General features: G+C 39.4%; 2 protein-coding genes across 3 annotated transcripts; both read right to left on the bottom strand.

The window, feature by feature from the left end:
- Positions 1–1,012: 1,012 nt before the first annotated feature.
- On the bottom strand, positions 1,013–9,302 carry LOC146668132 (uncharacterized). 2 transcript variants are annotated; one of them, XM_085408599.1, is made up of 7 exons: positions 9,171–9,302; positions 4,479–4,675; positions 4,256–4,364; positions 3,562–3,979; positions 3,005–3,164; positions 2,044–2,097; positions 1,013–1,869 (listed from the first exon to the last, which is right to left on the bottom strand). In XM_085408599.1, exons 2-7 carry the CDS (start codon positions 4,672–4,674, stop codon positions 1,853–1,855), a joined length of 954 nt encoding a protein of 317 aa, XP_085264725.1. In that variant the 5' UTR covers position 4,675; positions 9,171–9,302; the 3' UTR covers positions 1,013–1,852. The 2 variants fall into 2 exon arrangements, with proteins under 2 accessions (XP_085264725.1, XP_085264724.1); XM_085408598.1 differs by lacking the exons at positions 1,013–1,869; positions 2,044–2,097 and adding an exon at positions 2,143–2,406.
- On the bottom strand, positions 4,683–9,269 carry LOC146668133 (uncharacterized). Its single transcript, XM_085408597.1, has 2 exons — positions 9,171–9,269; positions 4,683–6,765 (listed from the first exon to the last, which is right to left on the bottom strand). The coding sequence occupies exon 2, from the start codon at positions 6,757–6,759 to the stop codon at positions 4,702–4,704; it is 2,058 nt and encodes a 685-aa protein (XP_085264723.1). The 5' UTR covers positions 6,760–6,765; positions 9,171–9,269; the 3' UTR covers positions 4,683–4,701.
- Positions 9,303–11,271: the final 1,969 nt, after the last annotated feature.

Below are 11,271 nucleotides of genomic sequence, written 5' to 3'. Positions count from 1 at the left end.
ACATTTATTCTCACGGTTCCCAGGCGTGATTGGCTGTAGAGATGGCACTCACATTCCAATCATTGCTCCTTCAGTAAATGAAGGAGACTATGTGAACAGGAAGTCTTTCCACAGCATTAATGCACAGGTACATAGTTCCCTGTAGCATTTCAAACTAACAAATTATTTCATTATAGTAATGGATGCTAATTTGTGTTCTCTGCACTGTGAAGATCATATGTGATGCTGCCAACATTATCACAAATGTGGAAGCCAACTGCTCAGCCTCTGTGAGTGGTGGTGGTGGAGGACCCCCACCTGTTTTTCGGGCCTCCGCTTTTTTTTCTGTTGGCTATAACGGGTCACATTTGAGCATACAGAGTAAGCAAATATGTACTTGTAATGTGCTCAGATAATTTCAATAAGTGCTTACAGAAAGAAAATTAATGTAGCCTCTAACTGCAATTGATTTACATCGGACAAACAGACCAAGCACTATGGCTCATAATACAATTACACCTTACCTGTTTGGACTATATTTTTATATTTCATTTTTACTTGCTGCCAGGAACGTTTGGGGCCTGTTGGGTTGCACCTGCGCTCACATCACGTCACAAAATAAAATGTATAAAATACAAAATAAAATAAAATATAATAAAATAACGTGTTAAATGGGTGGAAATCCCTAGATCAATGTTTAAATTAACACTCACGCATTGACTCTGTCGGCTATGTTTTGCCATGCATCCTCCCTTTCTTTTGCAGCTGAGGCTGTGTTACTTTTTTTCTGCGGAATTTGCATGTTATCGGCATATGCTGCCATCAGAATTTCGGCCTCAAGCGCTGTAAAATACATTGACCGCGCCTTCTTTCCCTCCGTCTCCATGGTGACTCGCTTAATCTGTGCTCCACTAATCAGGGCTTTATGTATCCTCGTGCGCGCGCTTAACTTCCCAGTCAACACACATACGTGGGGCCCAAATAGGGAGCATCAGGGCTAATATTTGGGGCCCACTTGGGAAACCCAACTGGGGTCCAGCTAATTTTGTCCTCAGTTTCCATGGTGGCCCCAAATGTGTTTGCCCACATAGGTTAATGACGGACCCTGGATGGGCCCCAAATCAGGCCCAGCCAATAAACAAGTGTGGGACCCAGATGGGTAGAAGTGGGTCTGATAGTTGGGGCCCACTTGGGTTACCCACCTGGGACCCAGCTACTTTTGTCCTCAGTTTTCATGGTGGCCCCAAGTGTGTTTGCCCAGATGGGCTAATGACGGGCCCTGGATGGGCCCCAAATCAGGCCCAGCCAATAAACAAGTGTGGGACCCAGATGGGTAGAAGTGGGTCTGATAGTTGGGGCCCACTTGGGTTACCCACCTGGGACCCAGCTACTTTTGTCCTCAGTTTTCATGGTGGCCCCAAGTGTGTTTGCCCAGATGGGTTAATGACGGGCTCTGGATGGGCCCCAAATCAGGCCCAGCCAATAAACAAGTGTGGGACCAAGATGGGTAGAAGCGGGTCTGATATTTGGGGCCCACCTGGGTTACCCACCTGGGACCCAGCTACTTTTGTCCTCAGTTTCCATGGTGGCCCCAAGTGTGCTTGCCCAGATGGGATTTTGGATACTACAGTAAGCTAAAATTTAAATCACCTGTACAACAAAGTCAGTTTATCTTTTTTATTAATACTGATTAATATGACATTTTAAAACAGTATGCAGTATAACAGTAATTTTTTATATACTATACAAATATTTTTTTTGTTTAGAGAACATGTTGACAAAAAAGGTCCCCAGTATACACAAAACAATAACAAATCAATGTTATACAGTTTAAACGAAAAAGAAATGCACTGAAACACAGCTTCTCACTCATTCAGTGATCCATTGGTCCTGAAAAAAAAAAAGTGCATTTTTTCACAAATAACATCAGATTTGCAATACTACTGGAGTTGTTTTGAAAGTTGTGCTGATCAAGTTGTTTGACTGGCTGGAGTTCCTGGAGCTGATTGTGCAAAGAAGAATATTGCACAAACTGCTAAACATAACTGGAAATTGTTCACATACCGTAACACAGTGAGGAACCAAAAAACGGTTTCGTGAGAGCTGTCTTCAAGTATGCTGCAAACCAGAGAGAAATATGTGGTCATTCCTGGCAGCAGCCATCACCCTCCAGAACAACATGAGCTGATGCCCCCCCCATAAAAAACCCAAACATAATTTCCCTCAATAATACAGTATTTGTAATTAATTTAATCTCCACAGTCTATCTAAACTGAGTCACTAAGGTATACCTCTCCTGCACGCGACACTGTGCCCTTGCCATGCGATTTCCTCCTCTATCTCTTGCACCAATAAACCACTTGGATGCTGCCTTTTCTGCCTCTTTTCTGGTAATCTGGCTTGTAAGAGCATTTTTTTTCAAGCTGCCTGTAAAGCACAGATATTGACCACAAGAAAGTGAGACTATATTACTGAATCTAAAGACACAGCTGTAATTCTCTTTTTTTGTTACATACTTATATTTATACTGTGACACGGCATAAGATCTCACATAAATGTAGAACCAAAGTATTAAAACCTTAAATCAGTGAGCTCGTTCAGTGAGAGACTGAGATTACCGAAAAGCACCACTGAACAACACAGGAAATCATTCCTGCCTGTGGCCATCTCCCTGTACAACGCATCCACTTAACACACTGTTTGCTGCTACAGCTACACATGTTTCTTTTCCAAATATTTATTTATAAGTGACTTATGTATGTATGTATGTATGTATGTATGTATGTATGTATGTATGTATGTATGTATATATATGTATATATTGTACTATTCTTAGTTAGCGTATTGTCTGTCTTGTCTTAATGTTGGTTTAAAATGGAGCACTGTAACAAAAAATAATTTCCCCCAGGGATCAATAAAGTATTCTGATTCTGATTCTGATAAATTGATTGGAAGACTGACTACAGCTGAAATGAGCATCTGTTATTCAAACATCAACAAAATATCTTACAACTAATGAGCTTACCATATAGCACTTCAAAAATCTTAAGCCCTCGAAATTCCCGCTTTCCATGGCGCCCAACGAAGTTATATTGCCTGGAAAGAGCATTGTCCATAATGAAGGCCATCATTCTTCTGGTGGCTTCATCAACAGTGCTCCCTCCGATCTCTGCCACAACAGCAACCTTAGGACACACAAGGACAATAATTTTACCGACAGTAGTACCATCAGTCACACCTAAAAGAAAACCTGCACAGCTACACAGTAATTAGGCTTAATAATTTTGATGCTATTTGATTGAGAAAGAGTTAAGTATCAAAGTCAAACACTGTCTGATGTAAATGCAAAGAGCTAAATGACTGATCCACCAAAAGTAATTTCTTAAGGTTTGGCGTGGCACAACTTGTAAAGTACAACTTATTTTATTTTCAAAAACAGCAACTTTTGTGGAGCTCACCTTCCGCCACTTCATTGCACTGACCATGTTTGAACAAACACCAACTTTCCTTAATCATAACTGCTAGCATAAAATGCAGATTGAGGCATTAATCAATTATTGTCATTACATCATTATTATTTACCACTTCTTTCAGGAAGACAGGGTCTATCAGTTTTTGTTCCAGTGCTTCCACGTCTGCGACTGTCCGGAGAGGAAAAACAGCACCCTCGGGTAATACTGCAGCAACTGGTCCATCACGTTGTTTGAGGAGAGACTGTAGCATTCGACTGTGGATCCTCTGAGTCTCCTTAATGTCTTCCAGGAGGGTTAGAACACGTACAAACATGCTGGTATTGGTGGCTTGTACAAGTTGTCTTGGAACTGGTTGTGAAACCACAGGTGAAGGAGTTGAGGGTGGTGGTAGCTGAACAAATGGATGAGTGACGTTCTGGTGGGGAGTTTCACTTGAATGTCTATTCTCCATTGCTGATGTTGATGAGGTCTCTGGCTGTTCCGCAGCGTTGTCCCAATCCTCATCCGAGCTTGACTGGATCACTGGCCTTAAAATGAATTTAAAAAAATATTAAAAAACCCCACAAACAATTTAGTTACTGGTTAGTCCTACAAACTAAAAACATTAATGTATAGTCCGGCATCAAAAGGAGTCTAAAACTGATTTTTAAAAGTCAAAAAGTTACAAAGTGCTATTTTAAGATCATATCTAAATCTGGTGAGCAGTAATGGTCTGCTAAAGATACTGTCAGCTTGTTTTTGTTTTTCTTATAATCACCACAATAAATTGTTGCTTTTAAGGCGTTTTAAAGAAACATAATTACCTCCTTTTCCGCTTCCCTTTTCCCAATCTGCTTCCAGAATCTGACTCAGTCTGCAGATCAGAGGTTGCTTCAGACCTCCGCAGTTTCACCCTGGCATTTTCATAGTTTTCTGTAAATTTTTGACATACATCAACAAAATGTTGTTAGTGAAATTACAGGGAAATTTTTTGTTCTGTCTTTAATGACAGAATATTTGGTAGCAATAAACAAAAATGCTTCTTACCAGCTTTCCCCAAGATGCGAACTCTGTACTGTGACCAGTTTGCATCTGGAGTAACTCCATCCTTTACAGCCTTATTGATATTGACTCTCCCTGGTGGCCAGAAACAAGAATCTTCCGCTGGTCCTGTAAACCACTTGCAAGGAATTATGGATACACCTCCACCATCCAGAAAATCAACAACTGCAAATGGATGCATGCTGGTGAGAAAGCAAAAAGAAGCCAACTAGTACAGCAGTGGCAATGCCACATATCCAGACTTCAGTGGCAAAAGCACCATTTTCTGTTTTAGTTCATCAAGTAATACAAGATTCATTTGTTTAGACAGATTTGAAACAAAGTAAATTCCAAGGCATGTTGAGTCCAATGGATAGCTGAAAAAGGCATTACAGTTTTCAAAGACCTGACACAGTGCTTTGACAACTTGGCAATCCTGTAAAATGTTTGCCACAATAAGAATTTTTCCCCCTACATTGAAACAGTTATCTCCCATGGAGCAAGAAACATATGTCTGTCCATCAGTGTATTTTCTGTACTGCTTAAAAGTTCCAAGATCACTTGTTATTGGTCCAGAGTTATGAGGCTGTTTAAGAGGAGAGGGAACAGACATCCTCTCTTTTCTTTTCTTCTGAATACTTTGCGTCTCATAGACGCGCTTGACAATTTGTTCCACAGGTTTATGAGGCCTCCGCACAATCTTTTTCAGTTTACCCAGGAAGGTTTCAAATGGGAAGCAGGAAATACTGTCCAAAGGTCCAAACTTTTTCGCATCTTCAGCTAGGTGTATTAAATTATGTACATTATAACCAACAAATTCAAGACCATAAATCGAACCAAAATCTTTCACAAACTGCTTTAAAACATCCTCTGCATAATCACAGTTCTCAATACACAAATCAGGACTAAGAAGAATTCTTATAGATACAGATAAAAGTATAAAGTGTCTATACATTTGGCTTGGTATATTATTAAATAAAACAACTGGGCCTGTGTAAAGCAAAAATTGTCTCAATTCAGTTGCTTTCCACATGCTAATTTCAAGGAGAGATCTTGGTTTCCTTGCAAAACTTTTAGGCAAATGTTGCCTGACAGAAACCATGAATGCTGAAATCACGGTTAGAATTTGCATAGACTGTCTGCATTTTCGGGGACCTTTTAACCAAAGATAAATAAGTTTTCGCATTACCCCCAGACACACAAGGTGCATATAGTCCAGCACAAAACCTGAGACTAGTCCCACACCCAACTCATTCAGAGGTGACACCCCAACCTGATGCTCTTTGTAGGCCATAGCACGAAAAGTCTCATCAGTCCTTTTCTCAGCAGAAATTTCAGGAAAACACAATCTCCTATTCACATACATGCCCTTTTGAGTGCACCGCTCACACGCATAATAGCCAGTGTGTCCCTTCACACATTTAAGAAAAGCACGAGCAGGTGCATCACAAATGAATGCATCTGGAGCAGCAACACTGAAATGGACACCATTATACTGAACTCCATCTTGTATAATTGCCCTTACATCTTGTACAAAGTCATTCAAGTACTCCTGTACATTAGAAGGTTTGGTTGTACCTGAGTATAACCCGATCACAAAAACATCACAATTTGGGATCTCCTTGATTCTACCCAGAATAGGCCACAGACTAACATTGTTGCTGCGGAATAAAGGTAGACCATCAACATTAATTCTAAGTGTTAGATTGTTTGTTAGTTTCTTTAAATCAAAATCTAAAAGCTCCAATGCTGCAACAATTGAATTCTTTAAACCAAAATGGTAGTATGATCCCCCAGCCACATTTATCACATTACATTTGCGGGCAGTTGACATCAATGTTCGAGCATCTAGTGGTACATTAAGACCTTTCTGTCTAAGAATTTTAAGAAGGGCAGACAAAGCATTATGTGACACATTGTATTCTGCAGCCCACTCTGCAAGTCCTTTTGTATCATCTGGTGTGTCTGAAAAAGCATCAGAATCGAAACAGTCATCGTCCAGATCAAATTCATTAAACTCAGACACCCCACTTTCAGAGTCTTCAGGAAACACGTCAAAGTCCAAAGCATCATAAAAAATGTCTGCAGATTGTTCATTTTGTGAACTGACTCCAGCATGTTCATCGCAATCATGGTACTCTTCCACAAGGGGTTTATTCTCAAAAGAATCTGAGAAAAAAATTAAGTCCTGATGATGATCTAACTCATTCTGCTGTGAAACGAGACGTAAATGTTCAACAACTTTCGCAGCTATTTTTCTTCTCTTTGTCCTCTCAGATTGCTCCATTGCTTTCTGAAAGATAAAATGTATAAAAATGATAAAATGTAGTATTTTTCAGTCACCTGGGTAACAGCTTGGATAGGTTACACTAACTACATCAACAGGTCCTTACTCAGAAATATTATTGGGGCCTGACAACTATCCAAAGCACATTTACATGTTATTAATCGTGGTTAATAAAGCCATTTTCTTAAATTTCATTCACTTTAGCATTTGGCTGTCACTTGTGTATTAGAAATATAGGAACAAAGATGTAAACACAAAGCGCGGAACCGATGCATCAAAATGTGTGAGATGTCAGCTTTTTCGCCGAGGGCAGGTACACTGACACTCCGTCAGGGCTGAAAGCCGACAGCTCACTAATTCTGATGATGCAGGTTTCATCACTCTCCAACCAAAATTAACTGAACCAGCAGCAAAAGAAGATCCAAACTACGCTTCATATTTGATAAATACTGTCATTAATTCCCTCTTGCTGTCTTGTTTTCACCACAATTTAAAAAAAAAAAAAGAAAAAAAAAAGAAAAATCACACTTCCTGCACAGCTCTCTCGTAGTGTACTTCGAGAAAAGTTTCCCCATCTGAAATCTGTTTTCCACATTATTCCCTTGCTTATTATACATCAGTGTACGGTTGTGCTTAGCGCTGTTGTCAGTTGTTTTTTTGTGCCAAATTATGCCAAATTGCAAAAAACTCAGCTTGTTCTCTAATAAAACCTCTAATAAAACCTCTAATAAAACCTCTAATAAAACCTCTGTAACTTTGCTCTGCTTTACTTCAGCAGCATCAGGTAATGTTCATATATTGATTCATGGTTTTCTTCAGTTTTTGTTCAACTGCAGAATATTTCTAAGGTTATCTGATTTAAAAAGCCACTCCAGGAAAATCTCCTTCATGTTTTTCTGTGTTTTATCCTCAGTTACTTTGGCATAAAGACATCTGCTGTGATGCTTACACCAGCCTTAAAAGCTGTTGTATTACAATAAAAGACCCTGACATCGCTTTATAAAGTAACAATTCTAATTGTTACAAACTCAAAAAAAGATTCCTACTAGTATATTTCTGGCATGAATCAAATTTTGAATATAAATGAATTTTGAAATATACACTGCTTCTTATGTCAAAGTCTGTAAAAATAAAGAAAGAGATAAACCACACATAACCCTTGCTACTATTCACTCCACTGTCCAACAGCAAAATCAAACCAATATACAGATATTAATAACTATTTAATGTAATAGTGTGACTATGCAATTTATAAGTAGCCATAGTCAGCCAAGTCATAATCAAAACAACAAACATCTCAAGTTTTGAGATCATTGCAAACCCTCCTGGCCAATAACCACACAAGCTGTCCATGAAGGAAGGTTGATAAAGGAGCATGCACAAAATTCAAACAAATTTAAGCCATAATGAAACAAATTAAAATAACAGTGCACATGCACAAATCAGGCACCAGACAAACACTTAAAGATCACAGATCTTTAGAACCACATCCAAAGAGCAATTGCTTTTCTTTTTTATAAATAAATAAATAAATGTGTAGATTCTAGCCAAATATACATTACAAAAGGAAAAAAGGAGGGCCACAGCAATCATAGTAAAAGGAGTTGGCACTGTGGCCCTAACAAGACCGATCAGTTCTGCTTAAATAATCAGTTTCCCTCATGTACAGAGCTTGCACAACAGTGAGAGGCAGATTCTAGAGTCAGTACACTATTTCTGATTAAGTTCTCACTAAAACAACTACACACATAAAGTTGCATGAATGTGTATGAAATGTGTATGAAGAAAAAAACCCAAACAAATCAAGAACACCTATATTTTATTTGCTTTTTCTGGAAAAATGAAAACAATGGCAAGAAAAATGATGATGTCTTCTACAGAAATAGAGTGCTCACTGATCTGCCTCTCTGACTGCTGTGCATGCTCCTGACACAGGGGCAAAAGCTGGGGACTAGTTGCTCATGGCCATGGCCTACCCTCATCACTTAGCGGTGAGGAATGAAGCTGATAAAGACAACACCAAAGCAATTTTGGTTGCTCTGATAGTGAAAATACCCTCCCATATTCCTCTTAAAAAATTAGAACTTCGTTAAATTGGTCTAATACAGTCCTTTATTAATACTAATCATAGAGAAAAACCAAGATAACATTTAAGTACAACTTGATGTTAAGTACACGCAGTAATTAATTTTGGTGCTAGTTAAGCAGTATACAGGACACCAGAAAATGCTTTCAAACTGTGAAAATTGGCTAAATCCAACATTACGTAAAAATTTCAACTAGCTTAGCATTGCTTGAGTGCTAGGAAAAAGTTTGCCAGCACTTGTGCCATTCATTACTTTGCAGCATCATAACTTTGTAAACATTTCATTTATACTTAGGGATTCAAATTAAGTCAAAAAAGTTCTTACCCTTACTGCAGATAAGTTCGTAGCTCAAAGATGCACTTAATCCAAAAATTGTCAGCTTAACTGTCAGCTTTGTCCAAGGGCGGGAAATGAAGAATGTTCCAGAATGGGGGGGGGGGACGGGTTCAAGAAAACCTCGTGATATTTCATGAAATAACGCGAGATTTCAAAAAGGGTTAACCCTAACCCTCCTACATGGAGTGAAATTTTTTTCCCACTCAAATGTAAAACCATTTATTTTATTTTATTAAGCGTCTTACAATTTTAAGTCATATCTGTTCTTTGTGTTTCACTTATATTAATATATTTTATATGTATATTTTGTTATTAATTAAATATACATATGCTGCCTGTGGCATAATTTATTATCAGTTATTTCATCTTAATTCATGTTTATACTTACACATGACTAATAATTATACTTAACTAAGGTCATTAAACTCAGTTGCCTGTTCATGCAACTTCCCATATGTTACCCATATGGTGCCCATAGAACATAGCCCATCTGGGCTGGCTCAGGTGGGTCCTACCTGGCTAACCCAGGTGGGTCCCAGATTGGATGCCCATTGTAAGCCCATCCCCACTTGGAACCCCCATAGCCCATGTGGGGCCCACATACTGGTGTTTACTGGGTTGGGGTTAAAGCAACTCCACGTTGACTGAACTAATTGTTATCAGCCTTTCTGAAACCGAATATTCTGAGTTGGACAGTTCGGGGTTACTCAACCCCGAGTATCGTTTTTCACTCTGAGTTTTCTAAACCGGCTTCCTGAAATAGGGCTCTGGTGTCTTGACAATGTGTTGCTCTGGGACCTTTTCAGCATCTCCATGGGCTAGGATCTCATCCATGAATTTCTTATAGTCCATGTAGTACTACTTGTTCTTCTTGAGCCTTTTTTCTAAACATTTGAGACGATGAATAGCACATGCCTTGTTGTTCAGCAGGTTAGGCCTTTCACTCTTGAATGGGAGTGGCATCTCAAAATGACCATCCTCCTTGTGCCTAATGGCAGTCTTATCTTTGTTAAAAATTTGAGATCTTCTTGAGAGACCTTTGTATCTTCTGCTGTTTCTCAACAAAGTCAGACTCCAACATCTTTAGGACCTCTGTGGAAGAGATCATTTCCTTTATTTGAGTTATGTAGACATAGTGAACCTTGTTGGTGAGGTTTGAAGAGGGCTGAATGTCAGGCACCACTTCCTTCACAATGACTTGGTGACTTACTTCGAAGGCATGTCCATAATCGAGACATGGATTTCCATAACCCACAATACTCCATCCCAGATCAGTTCTTTGTGCGAACGGCTGATTTTCCTTTCCAGACACAACCTCACAAGAAACAAGTGCTTGGGGGCAGTTTTACCCAATCAGCAGACCAACATCACAGCTTTGAAGTGGAGCGATCTCACTTGCAATGCATTTGAGATGAGGCCATGTCTGAATGTGATCTCGGTTTGCAGGTATACAATCTCTGGCATATGTTACTGGTAGGGAAATGGTCTTGAGTAGCACCCTCTGACTTGTAGACCTGAGAGCTTGCAACAGGACACAACTGTGTTTCTTGAAGACATGGTAGTGAACTTTAGCTGAGTCGATTCACCTTTGATATGCAGAGCTTGTGCAGTTTCTTCAAGAATAAAGGTTGTATCGCTCTGTGTATCAAGGAGTGCGTATGTAACCGGTTTCTGCTTCATCCCGCTGCAACAGTTCGGCCCAAACAGACTCCTCGACTCTGCGTTGTGTAGTGTTTTTAAAAAGACAAGGAGTCTCTGATCGTTCGTTGCCACTTTATTTCCTGAATTGAAACAACGGTGTATTATCAGTGCACAGGCTCGCCATACACCACTCCGCACAGCACACTCTCGTATGGCTACGGCAGACTGGCAGTGATTACTGCAGCAATATTACAATTTTTAGTATACAATAAAATAACAGCAACAACAAATGATGTACCTGAATGGAAACAACGGTGTATTATCAGTGCACAGGCTCGCCATACACCACTCCGCACAGCACACTACGGCAGAACATCTCATTAGCATTCCGCTTTAGCATACAGTTTCACACATTAATAAACAAATGAAAAGTACATAAAACTGGTGT

This window comes from Rhamphochromis longiceps, linkage group LG6, assembly GCF_057381845.1.
Source record: "Rhamphochromis longiceps isolate RC_006_pf linkage group LG6, R_longiceps_female_GT1.1, whole genome shotgun sequence".
NCBI lineage: Eukaryota > Metazoa > Chordata > Actinopteri > Cichliformes > Cichlidae > Rhamphochromis > Rhamphochromis longiceps.
The sequence above is the reverse complement of the archived record's forward strand: the minus strand, read 5'-3'. Positions and strand labels throughout refer to the sequence as shown.

What these genes read in the sequence shown, in the direction of transcription:
- LOC146668132 (XM_085408598.1), bottom strand. Translation starts at nt 4,674, where the DNA reads ATGCATCCATTTGCAGTTGTTGATTTTCTGGATGGTGGAGGTGTATCC. An exon ending in AAAGGGAAGCGGAAAAGGAG is followed by an intron (nt 3,980 to 4,255) that starts GTAATTATGTTT and finishes ATTCATTTTAAG; the next exon opens with GCCAGTGATCCAGTCAAGCT. An exon ending in GATTTTTGAAGTGCTATATG is followed by an intron (nt 2,407 to 3,004) that starts GTAAGCTCATTA and finishes TGTGCTTTACAG; the next exon opens with GCAGCTTGAAAAAAAATGCT.
- LOC146668133 (XM_085408597.1), bottom strand. Translation starts at nt 6,759, where the DNA reads ATGGAGCAATCTGAGAGGACAAAGAGAAGAAAAATAGCTGCGAAAGTT.